This window comes from Prunus avium, chromosome 8 (genome assembly GCF_965620075.1).
Source record: "Prunus avium chromosome 8, drPruAviu1.hap1.1, whole genome shotgun sequence".
Classification (NCBI taxonomy): Eukaryota; Viridiplantae; Streptophyta; class Magnoliopsida; order Rosales; family Rosaceae; genus Prunus; species Prunus avium.
The window spans coordinates 39,007,840-39,026,909 of NC_142291.1; the positions used below are offsets into that span (position 1 = coordinate 39,007,840).

General features: G+C 37.2%; 3 protein-coding genes across 3 annotated transcripts; all 3 read right to left on the reverse strand.

The window, feature by feature from the left end:
* Window positions 1-89: 89 nt before the first annotated feature.
* PAC (pale cress protein (PAC)) lies at window positions 90-2,974 on the reverse strand. The gene is made up of 7 exons (XM_021950025.2): window positions 2,809-2,974; window positions 2,640-2,707; window positions 2,253-2,447; window positions 2,056-2,142; window positions 1,539-1,589; window positions 1,077-1,256; window positions 90-584 (listed from the first exon to the last, which is right to left on the reverse strand). Exons 1-7 carry the CDS (start codon window positions 2,927-2,929, stop codon window positions 351-353), a joined length of 936 nt encoding a protein of 311 aa, XP_021805717.1. The 5' UTR covers window positions 2,930-2,974; the 3' UTR covers window positions 90-350.
* A 1,829-nt stretch (window positions 2,975-4,803) lies between these two features.
* On the reverse strand, window positions 4,804-12,771 carry REF4 (reduced epidermal fluorescence 4). The gene is made up of 12 exons (XM_021950073.2): window positions 12,297-12,771; window positions 11,567-11,677; window positions 11,076-11,423; window positions 10,542-10,861; window positions 10,354-10,445; window positions 9,234-9,591; window positions 8,850-9,060; window positions 8,140-8,254; window positions 7,874-8,035; window positions 6,590-7,250; window positions 6,268-6,474; window positions 4,804-6,033 (listed from the first exon to the last, which is right to left on the reverse strand). Exons 1-12 carry the CDS (start codon window positions 12,581-12,583, stop codon window positions 4,913-4,915), a joined length of 3,993 nt encoding a protein of 1,330 aa, XP_021805765.1. The 5' UTR covers window positions 12,584-12,771; the 3' UTR covers window positions 4,804-4,912.
* A 719-nt stretch (window positions 12,772-13,490) lies between these two features.
* Window positions 13,491-16,575, reverse strand: LOC110749868 (Exonuclease family protein). The gene is made up of 7 exons (XM_021950072.2): window positions 16,364-16,575; window positions 15,726-15,877; window positions 15,478-15,611; window positions 15,087-15,310; window positions 14,827-15,000; window positions 14,336-14,416; window positions 13,491-14,213 (listed from the first exon to the last, which is right to left on the reverse strand). The coding sequence occupies exons 1-7, from the start codon at window positions 16,402-16,404 to the stop codon at window positions 13,943-13,945; spliced, it is 1,077 nt and encodes a 358-aa protein (XP_021805764.1). The 5' UTR covers window positions 16,405-16,575; the 3' UTR covers window positions 13,491-13,942.
* Window positions 16,576-19,070: the final 2,495 nt, after the last annotated feature.

Genomic DNA, 19,070 nt, shown 5'->3' on the forward strand with positions numbered 1-19,070 from the left:
CTTTTCTTATAGGGTTAATTTCAGTTTGGTACCTTGAACCCTGAAGTTTAAGGTACCAAACTGAAATGAACCCTTTCTTATATACCAAGTGGAATCAGCATGGGTGATTCTGACATTGAATCTTTGATCGTTTGAAAGCCAAAAACCAAAGGCAAATACACAATGTCCTTACATATAAGAGTTTTGTACTCGAATAATTACTTTTGGAATCCTGTAAGTGACTGAAGAGCTTAATGCTGCCATAACAGGGGATCCGACTGCAACAGCCCCCTCTCCCCCAAGAAAAGAAAACCTTTAGCAAGAAAAAGAAAGGCTACAAAAACTAAAATAAAAATAAAAACGCAATGTTGCTACCACTTCAAATTAATGGCCAGGTCTAGTATAGCTTCTACCAAGCGTATGGCCCGCTGCTTCTCCTGCTGCTTCAACCTACTTGCAATGGAGTCAGCATCAAGCCCTTGTGCCTTTTGTACTTCATTTTGCTCGGCCCTAACCTCTTGTAGCAATGCATCAACTTCTCTGACAAAGTCTACCCTCAATAGAACATCATCAGCTTCAAGTGGTAGCTGGAGTGGTCCCTGATGCTGATGGAGGATAGCCGAATAAAAGAAGTCAGAAATGACGAAATTAAATTAACAATAACATAACCTTGTGGACAACATCATCTATTAAAGAGTTTAATCAAAATCATCTGAGAATAGTTAAATTTATTTAGGAACAGAAAAGTTGTGTCCAACAATGTTCGCTTGCATTCTGAATTGTAATAACAATCTATACTAACTCCAATATTATCTCATTATGGTATTCCCTAGAAAGAATGATAGGGTGGGTCGGAGTAGATGGGACTTCAATTGTCTAATTCCTTTTGAACTTGCTTAAATAGCCAACGGTACAACCCTCCACCCTTTTTTAAAAATCTTATACAAAAAATTCCCGAGAAAGAAACCTTCACAAGATAGAATAATGTAACGTTAACAAAGACTGAACCTAAAAACCAGACATTCAAAACCTGTGGAAAAGAGGAAATCTGAAAACAACTCAATCATAAGTCAGCAATATGCACATTTGCAGCATACCTTATCAATATCAAATCCTTCCGGAACGAGAATGCTAAATGGATCCTCTCGTGGAAAAGTATCAACCATGCGCTTTTTGCATTCCTTCAGCCATCCTTCACCATCATACCCATCATGCATATTCAAAAGATCATTGAGCAGTCTCATGGCAGGAGTAGCCTCCCGTTTCAAAATCTCAGCCTAAAATGTCGGATAAAACTTAGATTTTGTGATTTTCTTTCCAAGAATGGAAAAAAGAAGCAAAATAAGATTATACATAAAGAGCTTAGGGGGTATAAAGGCTAGTTTAAACTAATTCTGCAAGATATTCTAGGCTGAAACCATTCAGTAATCACAACAGCTCAAAATTATCCCACCACTAGTAATGAAATCAAAAGTATAACAAGTTGACAGCTGGTTCCAAAATGCTAAAATCAACAATTTCATAGCTAGAACTTAGAATAGGATGAGAGAAACTCATACCTCAACCCTTCTGTATAACAAATCAAGACTTCTAATAACATCCTTTTCTTCCTGTAAAAAGGTCATAAATACCTAAAATCAATAAGCTAGAAAGAGGGAAAGAGAACAATGTGGAAATGTGAGAGAGTAACGAGGAAAATGTTATTATAGGTTATCTATAACATTAGACTGATCCGAAACTACTCGTTAGTTTGAGTTTGCTGATCTCAAGCTATCAGCAAGGCTGGCCAGTTTATTGAAGCCAATTACTAACTTATAGGATATGGAAATAGCACCTTCATTTCTAGCACTAAATCAGTCTTTTAATAACTATCCTATACCAATCTTGTGAAAAGAAATATATTACATTTTTCTTGACTAGAATTTTGATATTATTTTCCATTGCAAAACTTTGAAATCTGAGCTAATGATACTTAAAACCTTAGACTCTCATACGCTACCGAAGATAAATGTTGATATGCCAGGCATTAGACTGATTAACGAGGAAAATGTTAAAGACACTCCACGATCAACTTACATCACGTCGAGCGAGGTCAAGACGATTCCATATGACCATCAAAACAAGTTCAGTCAATTCTCCTTTCTCAGCAGCTTCCTCAATTTTCTGCATATATTACATAATGAACATCAATTAACCCACAGTCTGAGCTGAAGTAGGAAATTTCAATAAAGCATACATAAGGAATTGAAAGTGTTCACGGCTTCTGATATTACCTCTTCCACTTCTTCGGCCGCTCTGATAAAGCTGGAAATCAATTTCCGAGCTTTCCGAACATCTTCTTCCGGATAACCCTTCAATCTCATGCCAATTTCGCGATACTCTTCAACCTTTCTTTCCTCCTCTTCGTCTTCCTCTTGACGTCTTCGATGCAACTCCTTCGTTTTCTCCCTTTGCCGAGCTTGCCATTCCTAATTTAGAAAAGCTTACTTCCAGTTCCAGCTTCCAAAACTATAAATATGCTAACAAATAATATTGAATTTGGCATAACAGAGCAAAAAAAGAACACATCTTCATACAAAAATTCATGTTATCTGATTCTAAACGAGAAAAATATGAAATTTGGATACCCATTTGGCCAATTAAGGATAAAGGGCACTTACATCGTCGTAATACTCTTTGGGAAGACCTTCTAACAGTGGGTCTTCCTTGTTCATGCTCTTCCTCAAAACTGAAATCAAAAAACCCAGAAAGCATACAACTTTAGGAAGAAAAAGTTGAAAACCAAGTGATGTGAGAGCACTGAAAGGTTATCAAATTAATAGTATGTGCCTGTTTTAGGTGCATGTTTGGGCTTGATAGGAGAGGGCCAGAGTCTTCCATGAGATGAAGATGATGACGCAGGTGAGAGTGGAAGCGCTGTGCACGTTAGCGGGAACACCCTTGCTTCCATTTCTCTTTGTTTTCACTCACCGACTCTTTACTGAGCCAGACTGCGTGTGTTTGCCAACTTTATGTTAGGAAACATTTGGTAACTCTAATTTTTTTTTTTATAAAAAAATACAATCCATGTTCTACTTTAAACTAATTTAATTTTGGATCATCCAGCTATAAGTTAAAAAGACCATACTAATGTATTTTTTTATTGACAAAAAAAAATAACGAATATTTTTTAAGACCGAATATTTCTATAGAGTACAAAATTGGGTTAAATACTTTTTTTTAAATCATTTTCTTGCAATCTTACTGTCGATCCTCTTTTTTTTGTTTCAATATTCAATTTATGCCACTTTTAAACATTTTTTTGGCAGTAAATGATCCTTTAAATAGAAATTTCATATATAAATAAAAAATCAGTGGTGTTGTTTGAAAATTAAAATTTTAATTTTAAATCCAATTGAGTTTTTAATTATTAAATATTAATTATTATATATATATATAATGAGGCCCAAGTTCCACTTCACTAGGCCCATCTTCTATATAGTACATGTGGGAAGACTCACACTTACAAGAACTAGAGACTTTATCTAATTTTTCAATGTGGGACTAAAGTACATGTAGTTAATAGTATCGAATCACGTTGTGACTTGGATTTAAGATTTGGAGACTAAATCCGTTTTTGGAATACTGAAATAAATTTTAAAATATTTTTGGGTACCTCAATTAATTTTCTAGGATTTTTAAAAATAAAAACTTTTTTAAAAATAATTTTAGAAATTAAAACTAATTTTTTTAATGCACAAATAATTCAAATTAATTAATTTATATTTATTAATTAATTTATAAAACTAATTAAAATATTTAAATACTAATTATTCACTACAAAAATAATAACTAAGAGCTAATTATTAATTAAATTAAACTAAGATATTACTCAATTAAAAATATTAAGTAATTAGCTATTCCGAAGAAAATTTTGTCCCGATGAAAATTAAAGTAAAAAAAGAAGTTAATTACTATTTTTTAGAAAGACTGATAAAATTTTGAATTTTAAATAGTTTAGCCGCGCGGCTATACTATTAAAAAATATATATATATATTCAAATATTTTAAGAGTATCGCCGCGCAGCTATACTGTTTAAGTAAATTCGAATATTTAAAGCGTATAGCCGAGCGGCTATACGGTTAAAGTTCAAAAACCTCTTTAAATAAATTTGAATATTTAAAGAGTATAGCGGTGCTGCTATACTCTGTAAATATATTCGAATATTTTAACAGTAGAGCCGCACGGCTATACGTTTTAAGTAAATTCGAACATTTATAGAGTATAGCTGCGCGGCTATACGCTTGAAATATATTCGAATATTTTAACAGTATAGCCGCGCGGCGATACTATTTAAAATTCAAACTTATATCATTTTGTTTTTCTTTAGGCCAATAAATAGTTGTTTTATTTTCTTTTTTTGTAATTAAATAATATCTTGGCCTTATTTAATTACTTTCATTAGTAATTATGTTTTAATTATTATTTCTTTAGTGAATAATTAGTATTAATTATTTTAGTTTACTTAATAAATAGTAATTAACTTATTTCTTTGAAGTCTTGCACATTGACCTTGTGTTCAAATTGATTATAAAAAATATATAAAAAAAGTCGTGCCGACAAATTTCAAGACAAAAACATTATTTAGGATGCCCATCGAGTTATAAGCTCATTGAGCCAACACACTAAACATTCTTTGTGATTTGCTTGAAAACATCTTTCATTGATCACATTCAGTTTTTACTATTTCAAGTTATATATAGAAGCATCAAAACAATTTTTTTTTTTTAATTTTTTTTTTCCAAAAGAAAAATCCTGCTTGAAATTTACATGAATAAGCTACATTTTCTCCCAAAAAATAATCTTATATATAGTTATATAATCCCAATCTCTACATCTCAAGAAGGATATCACACAAGACGACAGACACAAGTCAGCCAGTCAGTCGCCTTCTTAAACCTCGCATTCAATGGCTAGCTCAGCTGCTGCGCCCATGGCCCCTACCCCGCCAAGCCCCAGCAGGGCCAGAGCCAATTCCTCCTCATTCAACCGCCTAAGCTCCTTGCTCAGCCTCTTCAACACTTCCACATCAACTTCCAGCACCCACTTCTGCGTGCAAGCCACCATCAAGCTCACAAACCCGGATACATATGCCCGCCACATGGCCCAATCACAACCCAGTGATATTTTCCCATCCAGTGCGCTAGCCAGAAATTCTAAATGGGCCCCGAGAACTTTTGGCCGCCGCATTGATGCCGGTGTCACTGAGTCCACACCCCAAGCGAATGTCCCGCACAGCACAGCGAAGTATGCAAGGGCATAGCCACCCAGCATGGCAACCATGCCTCCAGATTCTCTGCCTTCCTGATCCAAACCATGCGTGGAGATGAACCAAGAAGGTAGAGTTTCTTTGATCAAGGACTGAACTAAATTAGACCCACCAGATATCCAAACTAAAGTGGCTCCAAGTGTAGCTGCGATCCTGACCCGTGCCATTGCCGCGGCAAGAGAAACCTGGCCATATCTCATCCCATGCTTGGTCTTCTTCAATCTGTCCACTCTATCTCTGGGCAACCCACAACTTGCAATGTCTCGAACGGAGAACATTAAAAGAGAGAGCACCTCTTCTGTCATGAACATTACATCCCTGACGGACCGATGCACACGTAGGTAAAGAATTCCAGGGGCAACAGGAGAGATCCCACCAGAGAAATGGGAACCAAAGCCATGGCCAAGGAGGGCACCCACGCTGCCATTACTGTAAGCGCGAGAGGAACTTAGCCCGAGAGTGGATGTAAAGCAGCTCTTGAGAAGCTGGACCACAGCATCACCATTGTGGTGGAACACAGTTTGAGACGCAGAAAACACAAGGTAGTCACTCCAGCGCTTTACCTTCTGGGCCCACAATGAGGCTAGGATGGGCATGCATGGCCAAGGGCAACCAGCAGCTAGGGAACTCAGGGCTGGCCCAATCAGGGTGAGGGCACGCTCAGAGGCTCTATCAAGTTTATAAGTTATCGTGAGACTAACGAGGGCAGCAAATGGTAAGGGAAGCATAGCTGGAGCGCTCCCACCTGCAAGCAATAAAGGCATAACAGTGTTAACAGGATAACTATCAGAAGTTAACAACTTAAATCTCGACCAAACATACTCATTTTTCATCACGAGAATACAACTGACATAATTTTTCTCAACAAGTTGGATCAGACTTTAGAGGCAATATATGGAGATCTTTCATGTTTCAACCATAACAGGCATCTGGAAAAACAAAAAGTTCTTTCACAAAGCCATAGACTATAAGAACATACCTACTGCAAGGCTAGGAACATCAACACCAGTGGCAGCTAGGATTTTCTTTATCTGCTGCTCAACAAGTGATAAATTTGCAGCAGGGCTTGGCCAATCAGTTCCATTCATACAAGCTGGCTTCCATATTCCCCTTGTTACTTCAGCTGAAAAATAGCTTACTATGGTTGCCAAAGTTGCTGGAAGATAATCAGCAAGCTCCTTCAGTCCTGAGATAAAGCATGTAACAAAGTTAACAAAACTTAACCAACTTTACTTACAACTTTGTCACAGGAATCTCACAGTCCTGCTTTTCTATTAATCTGTAAAGAGAGTTCAACAAACCTGTAGCCAGTTCACGGGGAGAGAGTCTTCCATGGGCACAAGCAGTAAGAGCAGCATCAAGCACAAATGGGGTTGCTTCGAGGATATCCCACGCTGGCACCTTGAGTCTAATAGAGGACTCATCCGTTCCCGATGCAGATGAATTACTACTACCTGAAGTCGCAGGAGTCAAAGGCTGACTACTTCTATTTATTTTTCTAAACATCATGGTCAGGAGTGCATCAACAATCTGATGAATAGGAGTCCCAGGTACAAGCCCGGAGAGGGTGGAACAAATACATTTTTGATGCTGCTGGTACCAGAGTCTCAATTTTGGAAAGCAATCCATGGTAATGGTTTCTGAAGGGAAGGTTATAAATTTTGAAACTCTTCTGCTTTTGATTCGATCCATGGGAGAATTATCAAAGGATGCTAATCGAGAGTTTCGAAGCACCAATAGGTATTCTGGACCAGCTTGGTTTCCCACAGTTGGCAAGTCCCCCATCATGTGTTCAAGAGGTGGATGATCAAATCTCCATAACCTCAATAGAAGTGTAAAAGCATTTGAGAACACTGTATGGCATGAGAGTTCTTCCCCTATTGTAGGGGTCCATGAGATATTGGGAATGCTTGACCCAAAAACTTCGCAAATGGGCATCAACGCAGCTGCAAGTAGTGGAACCTAGATTTGAATGGCAAATAACATTAGTTGTAGTAAAAAATGACGGCTTCGAAAAAAAATTCATTCCGTTACAGAGAAGACCATTTGCTATCTTATCTATATCAATAAGGGCTCTGCTTCTTTTCTTTAAATTCATAATTCATTGATGGAATGGACCCCTTTAAGCATATCACCTGTTCCTTTTCACTCCAAATTATTAGGAAATTACTAACTCTATCAGCACTAGGCCATATTCAAACTAAGGCCCGCCCAACACCCACCTGCCCATTGAATTCTGCAGGCAAGATCCAGAATAATATCTTGTGAGTTGATTGTGAAAGTTTAAGAGTCTTGAATCTTGTTTCAGGTGCTACAAATTCTAGGCACATTATGAAATTAATATCCTAACGTATTATAAATGCCTTTCTAAAACCTACTTTTTATAGATTTGGAAATATAATAATTCAAAAGGTTCTTTGGCCCTTTTCTTGTCCACAATATATGGATGATAATTTAGTGTATATGAGGACTAGTATTATGTGAGGATAGTGTCTTCTTAAATTTAGCACTGGAAAATATTTGATCTTAACGCCACAGTAACATACAGATATCAGGCAGGAAATGTTTTTGAAAATTTAACATACCAATCCAAGTAAGGAGAAAATCTGTACAGTATCTACAGATGATACCCCAACCAGAAGAACATTAAAGAATGAAGCATAGCTGATCAAATGGCTATCGCTCCCTGAGTAATCTGCAGGAACTGGAGGCGATAGCAAATTTATAATAAAAAGACAGATGTGCTCCTGCAAACAACAAATAACTATATAAGACCAACATGCAGCGAGAGTAGAGGCAATCAGAGGGAGGGAGGGAGGGAGGGAGGGAGGGAGGGAGGGAAAGACCCTACCTGTATATTCCATCCACGAATAAGAGAAGCCCCACAAAGGATGGTAACAGCAGATATCTTCTCCTCATCTGAACCATTGACTGCAATCTCATATATTTTCTCGATCTCTGCTAAGCTTCCATCAAATCCATAGCTTAAATTCAGTTGCCATACCACTGGGTAAATTTACAAAAAAGAGCATCTGATATACCTGGCTTCAGGAAAAAGAAGGGTGTAACTGAAGACCAGGTCATTACGTCAAGAAAAATTAGGATACTTTAGTTATTATTTGGTACGTACAGTTATGAGCTAAACAGTGATACAAACTCAAAATCATTGACCCCTAATAAATGAATCCGGCAAAGGACTCATGTTTATACAGTGTTACTCACTTTCCCTCAGAACCGGGACTGTTTAACATCCATCTAGGTCAACTAATGTACCATAGCATTATCAGGCAAATGCTTATGGAATAAAAGGTTTCTGGAATTTCTAGTATGGGTTGTACTCTTCTATATCTTTCAATAGAAATTTCTAACTACTAGTAGAGCCGGACCATTTACTGATATTTCAAGATTGAGTCGACCAATGTTCAGTATATCTCATTCTAGCTTGTTGCAAACATGCATGAACGCACGCCTGGTCATCACCACCCCCTTCCCTTTGGAGTTGAGAAAAAAAAATATATGCACACGCACACACACGTTGTAGTAATACAATTAGCAGCATACCTAGAAGCAGGAGTGGCAACCAAGGCATTAACCAATAATGGAGTTAGAGGTGACCCCTTCATTATCGAAGACCAACCAGGCACTTGGCCAGGCACATTACGTAGTACTTGGCTGCTACGTGCACTCACATAGCCTGGCCAGAAATATGCTGATGTGTCAAGGAGATTCCGAGCAATACAAGCCTCAACAATCAGATGCCGTAAGTTTCCCACTGTAAGTGCAAAAGGAAAAATCAATTGATCTATAAAAAAGAATTAAAGAAACATCAACAAATGAAAGGTCTTAACACATGAAGACTCAAATCCGAAGCTATGTTATACCCTCCCAATCTAAAAATCCATCATAAATCAAATTGCAAATCTGAAGGAAAAATTAATTGCTTACTACAATTTATTGGCATGTCATTCACACTAACAGATTCATAGTATCCATTACTGACTGTAAGGCCTGATCTAGACATTATAGCCTTGGCTGCAGCTTGATTGACCACCGAACAAACAGACTGAGGTGGAGTCAATAAGGTCTCATAATCACCCAACCGCTGTAAGCACATAATTAACCCCTTGCGACGCTTTCCTGGAGCTTGTTCCTTTCTTTGGTTAGTACGATCCCCTTCGATTTCCTCCATCAGCTCAGCTTCCTCTTCTTCAATAATATTAGTCACTGCAAGTGTCGTAATAGACAACAACATGCATAAGCAGGTATCAAGACGAGGGACAGGTCCTTCTCTGGGATCCCTTTCCTATAAAACAAGGGAAAAGGTCATAATAGGTCAATCTGGTTAACAACTGAAACAGAGCATATAAAGTTTGAGAATAAAGCTTGCTAAGATCTAATCACATTCAATTAAACTGGTTATTTAGAGACACCTATATATTATATACAGGACGTATCTGAACATACATCAATTGAGCCTTTCATGTTTCAACATTTTACTTCTGATTCATCACACATAGCAGCTACTTCAACAAAACAAAACAAAACAAAACAAAAGGAGCTTATCTAGTGTTTTTAAATCCCTCAAAGCAGAGCCAAAATAACTACCATTTTTTTAATTGCAAGCTACGGAATTGCAAACCACATGGGTTAGACTCCAGATGAGCCAAGCCCTTGGATGCCCTAACATGTTTACGTAAATAAGGGTTTGATGTCAGCTTGAGGTAACCTGATGAGCCTGCTCAAAATTTGAAATCAAACTTTTTTGATGCATCACATCAGTTCGTACACATATATCACATATGCATAAATATTGTGGTGGGCGTTTAGGGAGTGATCCAGGCAAACATTGGCATTTGAAAACCTTATCCAGTAAAAACTTCTATCTCTAGACATGCCTCTTCTATTTGCAAAACTGAAGAGTGTGTGTGTGTGTGTGCGCGCGCACTTTAGGTATAAACATGAATTAGTCTGAAAAGCATTGTATATCATCCTTTCCAGCACACAACAAGACATCAATCGATCTTTAAAGATATATATTTCTAAGCTAGTCGGCATCAATTCTTACTCTCTGAACAAGTCGCAGGGCTGCAATCCATAAACCTAAAAATGCGTTGTGCCATGTGGTGCTATTAACTGCCTGCAGAGCCTTTACTAAACCTGCAACATTAACTCAGATCAACATCTCTGACTAAAAGAACTAGAATCTTATCAACTTGCAAGACAGAAAGATTACTGTACAAGAATTGGCCGCACCAGTAAGGGTTTCAACGGCACTAATTATTGCTACTTCTGATCCATCCATAGCATCTTCCAGAAACAGATCAATGGGAAGCCAAAAAGCAGATGAACTCACTCCGTGAGATTGACTAGCAGAAGACCTCAGAGACCCAGAAGACAATACTGCATGAAATTCTTTCTGTGAAATGATTTTGCATTCCCGAGTCAGAAGTCGACGTGTATCAGATGTCAACTGCAGAAGGGACTCTGGAGTTATATGTTTCAAAGTCCTCAAAACTGATGAGTTTGCTGCAAGCACTTGCATTTTCTGAATGAAACCTCCCCAATGTGACGGCCTAAAAAGAAGAAGGATGACATATTTGGCATCTTCATTCAATAATACTTTTCAAAACTCTAACATGGGATTTTAAACTAGTCAAACTACAATACACCCATGCTTACTAAAACTGCTGTTTTCCCACTTCTCCCTCACAAACACGACATGATTAACATTAAGATGCACACAAAGCAAAAAAAAGTAAATGAATATAAAAATAATTAGGTCCTTACAAATTTCGGCGTGTCAGGCACAAAATCCTTGAAGTTACTTTGTTTTGCAGAAGCTCTACAATTATCTCAATAGCCATTGCAGTATTTGCTTTCTGCAAGCCTTCATTTTGCTCACTTCTCTTCTCATTAAAGCAATCATGACCATCTATTTCCATATCTTCTGGCCTGGTAGACCATCTAGACTTCTTATCTGGGGTAAGTTCCAGCAAACCTTCATCATCTAATGATGCATCAAGTAACTGCCATATGATGGAAAAGACAAACTCAACAATAACAACTCCAGGTTCACACACTTGAAGGCCATACAGCTGGGAAAGATGCAGAACATCATCAATGGATTTTATGATCCTGTAATTGCATCAAAGTTAAAAATTATTGCGTGGGCATAAAACAGCAAATTATCCACTGACAGAAAAGAAAAAGAAAAAAAGGAAAATAAATTACTATATATGCATTATTGTACGACAAAAAAGAGAAAAACTGAACCTTACTTTTGACAATTTGGTCCATTCAATTGTGAAGCAAATAAAAATGTATGTCTCTTAAGAAGTTCCATGTAAAGTCTATATGCTGCAGGGTGAAGTTGCCGATTTGGAACAACCCTGTATTAAACAACAATAGCATTAAATGCCAATTTTAACCAATAAAAATAAGCATATGTATAACAATAGTTGATAATGGAACATCAAAAAGTGTAGAGAACAGGAAAAAAGAGAGGACCCAATCTATAGTGTAAGACAGAGTATAGTAAGTGCAAATGTTGAAGATGACATATTTAAGGTATAAGATCCATCATACTAGATAGCACATACTTGAATTACAATATCTTTTCAAACCACCATCCGAGATATAATGAAGCATATTCAATGGAAAATTACCGACTATTACAAGTAACTCAGTCATTTCGCGCGAAACCATCCCTAAATATTACCATATAGTTAAGTTGGATTAACTAATTTGCCTAATTTATGTATGTAATGTACCTAACCAAGGTACGACAAATATTAAAACCATTCAAACAGAAGAACCACACTGTAGGATTTCGGTAACTAATCGGATATTTCATCTACTATAAAACCTTTGAACCCCATAAACAATCAACTTCAGTACACTATCAAAATCACCAAACAATATAAATAGTTGCTTTAACATAATAATGATGATTAGAAATAAGAAAATGACAGTAAAAGCACGATTTGTAAGGGAGTGAGGGGTGAGTACTTGGTAGAGAGCAGAGCAAGAACAAGCATGGGAGGGACGATCTTGACGGTCAAGGCCTTCTCGAGGAACTTCCACGTGATGGGCACGTGATTGGCCCAGCAGATGTGGGAGACGAGGAGGTGCGCGAGCTCGACGGAAGGCAACGCCACGGCGGCCGAGTTGAGGCTGTTGCTGAGCTGAACCGCCCAGAGGAGCGGGTCGCTGTTCTTGTCCTGGGCGGACTTGGTGAGCTGGAGCACCGTGTCCCATAGATGGCTCAGCGGTTGCTGTACGGACACCGCCATCATCGTCTTCTAGATTTCGACCGGAGAGGAATTAGGGTTCATTACAGGGAGAGAATCTGAGCCTTTTTCTTTTGTTCTCCTTTGCTCCCTTGGATTCTGGATTGTGTAATAGTGTTTGGAGACTCAACTGAGAGGAAAAGCTTAAAAGTCAGTTAAGGAGGCGGGTATATGTTCTCCGTTGACTTGACTGGTAAAAGATATCAAATACGTGTCTTTCTGAAATATGAAAAGGCAGGGTTTATGTTGTTTCTCATATATCTATTTTTTGATTGAATTTGGATGGGAAATGCTACCTAACCACCCTTTTGTTGTGGTTTGATGATCGTAGTTGTCTTATTAGATCAACATTTAATGATTATTTTTGACAAAATAAACTAAATAAATAGAATGTTGATTAAACACTAAATTAGCACACTATTGAGATTGACCGAATGGTTAAACAATTTCCGATTTGAATGATTTTTGTGGTTTAAATGATCTCGAAAATGAAAGGTTCGGAACACCAACAACATGGAAAAATATGAAGGAAAAAAGGAAACATACAAATGGAATGGATCTAGCAATTCCCAATTTGGATTTGATTTTGCATACAAGAGAAAATTGAAAATGGAGATCATCGCATATTGAATCTTAATTCATTGCCGGCCAAAAAACATTATGATTGGTTGAACAGTAGTCCTCTAATTTTTTTATTTTTTGGGTTAACTTTTTTCGGAGCAGAATTTACATTTGCTTTGGTATTACTATTACCTTAGAATGCCACAAGCCCACAAGTGGTTGCTAATCTGACAGCTGAAAATGGGCTAGGTGGGCCGTAAATAGTGACAGAGGCCCAACCCTCCTTTTTCGGTTTATACGTATAAAACAAAAAGTAGTTCTACCTTTAGAGAAATTTATACGTATACCCACCTTGTAAATTACTAACTCACCCTCTTAACCTTTAAGCATCTCATCATGTGCACCACAGGGCAGAAGCTCCGTACTCTGTAGGTAATCCAAATCACACAGATGAAATCTACCCCCAAACCCAAGCAGCAAAATCATGTCAAGAAATTATATCCATAGATTTGAAATCTAAATGCAAATGCAAATCCTCTCTCCCAAACCAAACGGGGCCTTTGAGAATTTGCATCATTTCACCATCCGAGACCGATGACGAAAAAGGAGGCATGAACAAACTTATATAACATTAAGGCATGACCCCCTAACAAGATTCCTACTACATATGTGCGATGGTACCCTTGCTCAGAATCTCCAACAGCTTCAGACTTGTAATTCCTACATATATTCCTACATGTGATGTTTCTGTCAATCCTGCGGTATGTGAACGAAAATTGCAATAACTTAACTTCAAGTGAGAATCTAATGCTGAGGTTGCATTGCTTGCGCTGAATCCAGGCACCAACATTTGTAGTTTGGTCTCGACATTTCATAAAGCTCATCGACCGTCATCTTCTCAAGTTTGTCGGTTTCCCAAGAATCAAAACTTCCAGGGATGTCTTTTGCACACAGCATAGCAAGTGAAGCCACATTGCCTTCTTTCTGATGATCTAGCGCACAGAACCTTTTGTAGAGTCTCATAGCAGACACACAATCTTCATATGGATCATGAAAACCTGACTGGATATCATACCTGTAAAACCAAAGCCTCATGACACTAAATATTCAATGGAGCACTTAAAACTAGAGCCTGCTTCTACAAGCAAATAACATAAATACTAAAAAAGTTAAAATCTGAGAAGAAGAATAACTTGCCCTAGATATGTTCTGGTGAGGTACTTGAGCGGGTGGCTAACCAGATTTGTTTTCATCAGAGGATGGTAGTTTGCAGTATCCCTGCATATAAAATAAGTAACCATCAAGCATCTAGAGAGGCAACAGAGAACAGGCTTCTTTGCTCAATCTATGTCAAATAGATGCCATATTAAAGCTGGTCCTTCATGCAAAATTTCATCATGACTAACGCCATAATCTTGACTGGCCTGAATGAAAAGAAGTACAGCCATAAACGCAATTGTCCAAGAAACAGTGACACCATCTATCTTACATATACACAAAGCAGCCCAAACACGATGGCCTATATAATAAAGAAAGGGACTGAAGAGAAGAATAGGAGTGCATATGAGAACCAGAGCATAGCATGACATGATAGTTCAATCAGATCTAGAAAAACTATAGAAACACTGTGCTAATGATTCACATATCTCAAGAAGAGGATTACAGAAGAAAAACAGAAACTCTTATACCTCAGCAGGTAATCAGGATAGTTTATTCTCAAGCAATCCAAATCATTTTCTAAACTATGCCCCACAAGAAGCTTGGTCTTTCCATTATACAAAATCTGCAAAACCTTATCTTGCACTTTTTGGAGTGGCATGCCATCTCTGAGATGCTCTTCTGTTAACCCAGTAACTTCATATCTGGAATGGAAACATTGTCATGATCAGAGGCCTATTCACAAAATTCTTGTAAGAAATCAAAGATGAGAAACATAACACACTAGTACCTGTAATTAACGACAGGATATTGGGGCTGCACGTAAGTGTGGAAGAGGATAGTCTCGTCTTCATCAATCAGGCACACCCTTGCACACAGGTCCAGTGATCCATCACTTCCACCAGCAACCATTTCACAATCCAGAGCAATTGCTTCCGTACCATCTCCAACGTGATATTTGTTGCTGGAGTTTATATCATGTTTAAATTCTTCACATCGCTCCATCATTGTTACCTGCAACACTTCGACTGAAAATATAAGTATTGTATGTGCATATCTTATATACGGTTGCTGCTAAGAGTATCTTTAATGGGTAAAAAGGGTAAAAGATTCAGAATACTGGAAGATGACAAGTTTCCCAATTCCATACAGGATGCTTGATGTTCAACTAATCAACTTACCAGAGGAACAGGTGCAGATAGGCGACACATATATTTATGCGCGCTCAGAGAAATAGGGCTATCAAAAATCTTCAAACATAGATCACAACCTTGTTCAGAGAAAACCCTCTTGCAATTTTCTTTTGCCAGTGGTCCTAAATCATAGCAACCAAGGAAAGGATATCAAACAACAAGCAATCTTATAGATGAATCAAAACAACTATGCAATGATCTGATCAATTACAATGCAACACGGAATTACATCTCACCAGTGACATGCTCCCTCTGTGATTCAAAAGATTTGAAGTGCTTTTTACACACTCCACATCTAGGCTGATGAACTGAATGGAACGAGACATTAATGTGCTCGACAAGATGTTCCTTTTTCTTATACTGCTTGTAGCATGCAACACATTTGTACCTGCAAAGCCCACAGGTCAAGAATCTTTTCAAAATATTCAACAACAAAAAAATCACATATCACATTGTGTATATACCTAATAGCACAGTTTGTCAACTAGTTTTGCAATTGTTCTTAAATATTCAAGTTCAGATACATTACTATAGCAGGACAATTGGGATTAATTAAGTGAAATGATCCCCAAGGAAGATTTGTTTCCAAAATCAAAGGAAATTTATTTCCAAATCAAGAAAATCACTTCGATAAAACTAGAATCAAACAAAGCGTGATAAACCATGTCAAATTTTGCAATGCCCCTCAATTAGCTTATCAGAAAAGTTCATAAATAAGCCACCCAAACAAAATCTATATTCAATTTCTCAGCAAACATGCAAGTCCTTGTGGAAATGTGGAAATAAAAGCCATAAACCTCACAAATTGCAGAAGATGTGTGAGAGACACAGAGAGAGAGAGAGAGAGAGAGAGAGAGAGAGAGAGAGATGGAACCTTGTGTTTGTGGTTTTTGGAAATTCTGGTTCGAAGTCCATGAAGCCCAGAGCTGCTCTCAACAACGCCGTCGACGAGGCTTCAAAATTGGCGGGAAAACAGCAGTACGAGAAATGTGCACAAAATGGAGGTGAGCCCAAATGGGGGATATTTTTTCTGACTTCTCTCACAGAGAGTCAGAGAATTAGGGTTTTTCAAGTTTTTTGTTGAAAGGGTTTTTCAATTAATTGTACCATTAATTTTTCTATGCGGCCGTCACACCATGTTGACATGTTCATTACATGTTTGACGTGTCGTTTATTACATGTTATAAATTGGGTGGATTAGTAACACAATATCAATATGTTAATGTGGTGTTATGAATGAATGACACACAAAATTTGTCATACAGCCCTTTCTATTTTAGTGATGATAAGTTGCAACAACAATTACCTCACAATCACATACCTTGTTCGATTTCACTTTCGCTCAATGTCGTTTGTTAAAAGAAAAACGGCACGAGCATATTTGGTCTTTGAGTTCACTTACCTTCAATACCCACTGTATAAATATAAAGTACACTTAAATCAAGCACTCTTTTTTTCTCAAACTAAAATCAAGCACTCCGTTAAGTTTAATAGATAATTTTCATCTTAAAGTAATTTTTTTCTTATCATAATTGATTATATTTGGCAAGAAATCACTCTTATATACGAATATTTTTATCAATATTATGTTATGAGTAATTTCTCTTTATAGACTGTGAATCAAAATCACCGATAAAGTAATCTAGATATCCATAAATAATGTTTTATATAAAATACACAGTGCATATTGATTTTGAAGAAGGAAATTATCAATAATCATCCACAAACGAGAAAATAATAAACACGAGGACTTTAACATAAAAATAAATGATTATGAGATCATAAATGTTTAAAACATAATGTCAGAAAGTTCATGTTTGAGCCAAAACAAAGAAATTAAGAACTTATCTAAACATGAAAGCAAAACCCATGTACATATAAATTAACCTAGCAACAATCTTAAAATAATATGGTCTAGGCATATTCAATCAACAATATGATTAGTCTACATGGGGTACCAATAGTTGTCCGCATAATTAGTGTAGTGGACGATAGGGTTAACTTTAGGTGGCGATCTTGACTGAAAATATGAATAGGGTGGTGGCTGATTTTGTCCGTAGTAACCATATGGTGGCGGTGATGGCCTATGATACGCCATTGGTTGATAATATGGGTTTGGTGGTCGGTATCCGGGCCTTGGCATCCCATGAAAGCTCCTATGGGCCGGAATGCCCATAGATGGCCGCATAGGCGGCCGATGTTGAGGAGGCATAGGCATGCCCATGCCTATTCCCATGCCAGAAAATCCCTTCCCATTCTTCTTCTTCTTGTCATTTTTGGCCCAAGTGAGAACTCCATGTTGCTTCTTGGGTGCAAAACTGCGTTTGCTTTCATCATCCGAACTGCTTTCAGCCTCATCACCATCACAAGAGCAATCTTCGCCAATTTGGATGTTGTACTTAGTAGACGCACCAATATTAACATTGTTTTTGTAGGGTTCTTTCTGGAAGGACCAAAGTTCTGCCTTTTTGTCCATGTTTTTGACTATATTTGTGAGAACCATAGGGTCTATGTTACCTGAAACTTTTAATAATCCTTGTTCTGGATCTATGTTTATGTCCTCCACTCCTATAAAAGTATATATAAACTAAATAAACAAGCCAGATGCATGATGAAATCATGAACGGAAAACAATATATTTACCATTGAGTTTCTGCAACTTTTCCTTCAATTTTATTGGACACTTTGCACAACAATGGAGATTCATTTTTATAGTACAAATCTACAGATAACATTAATTTGAAATAGTCAGGAATAATATGATATAACCAAAATGCAACTCGAGAACAAATTCAGGAACCGTTTAAGTCGAAAACGCTAAAGAGTAATATATGTTTACATATGCACCAAATACAATAGAAATAAAAGAAAAATACATACCGGAACGGGTGCACGATGTTGCTCCATCAGAATTGCTTCAGATCTTTGTATAGTAGAATAGAAATAGAAGAAGAGGTATCAGACTAATGGGTTTTGTAGAAATTAAAAATGAATTTTCAAGATGAATATGTTTTGGATAGGTAAGAAATATATATAGAGAAAGTGAAGGATTTATGGGCACTAATTATTAATTGGCTAAAACGCAATTAACTGCTTTGAGTGATTTGTTTTGGATTCAAGAGATACTTAAGTGGGAAGGAAGCTCAAAATCCTGAATTTAATTAAAAGCGAGAGATACTAAGTGGTGACGATTGAAGAATTAGAATTCAGCCAAAAAATAATTCCTAAAAAATGAATCCTTTCTACAGGAAATAACTAAAAATGTAATTAAACCAATTATTGTCCTCAACTGCAAAGGACCAGACCAATGGGCAGAGGTTTTCGGATAAGACAAATGACCCTGAGGCAAATTTGTGAATATTGCAAAATATATAATGTCCTTTGTACCCCTCTGAAATTGGCATATGAAATTGGATGTTGGTTACAAGTTACAACTTACAAGATTGAGGAAAAGTAACACTTGGCATATAATTTCTTATGTGTAAATATATATCTCAAATTACAATCTTCTCCCAATTTCTAAGACTAACTAATACAAATTATACAATAGCATCAGTAGCCTGAAGAATAGATAATTGCAC

Coding starts and splice junctions, on each gene's coding strand:
- REF4 (XM_021950073.2), bottom strand. CDS start 12,583: ATGATGGCGGTGTCCGTACAGCAACCGCTGAGCCATCTATGGGACACG. Junction 11,678..12,296: donor CTTGCTCTGCTCTCTACCAA/GTACTCACCCCT, acceptor TGTTTAATACAG/GGTTGTTCCAAATCGGCAAC. Junction 9,592..10,353: donor CCCTGCGACTTGTTCAGAGA/GTAAGAATTGAT, acceptor CTTGTTTTATAG/GAAAGGGATCCCAGAGAAGG.
- LOC110749868 (XM_021950072.2), bottom strand. CDS start 16,404: ATGGACTTCGAACCAGAATTTCCAAAAACCACAAACACAAG. Junction 15,878..16,363: donor CCAAAAACCACAAACACAAG/GTTCCATCTCTC, acceptor TGGGCTTTGCAG/GTACAAATGTGTTGCATGCT. Junction 15,001..15,086: donor TATCCTGTCGTTAATTACAG/GTACTAGTGTGT, acceptor TTTCCATTCCAG/ATATGAAGTTACTGGGTTAA.
- PAC (XM_021950025.2), bottom strand. CDS start 2,929: ATGGAAGCAAGGGTGTTCCCGCTAACGTGCACAGCGCTTCCACTCTCA. Junction 1,257..1,538: donor TGTTATACAGAAGGGTTGAG/GTATGAGTTTCT, acceptor CCGACATTTTAG/GCTGAGATTTTGAAACGGGA. Junction 585..1,076: donor AAGGATTTGATATTGATAAG/GTATGCTGCAAA, acceptor ATCCTCCATCAG/CATCAGGGACCACTCCAGCT.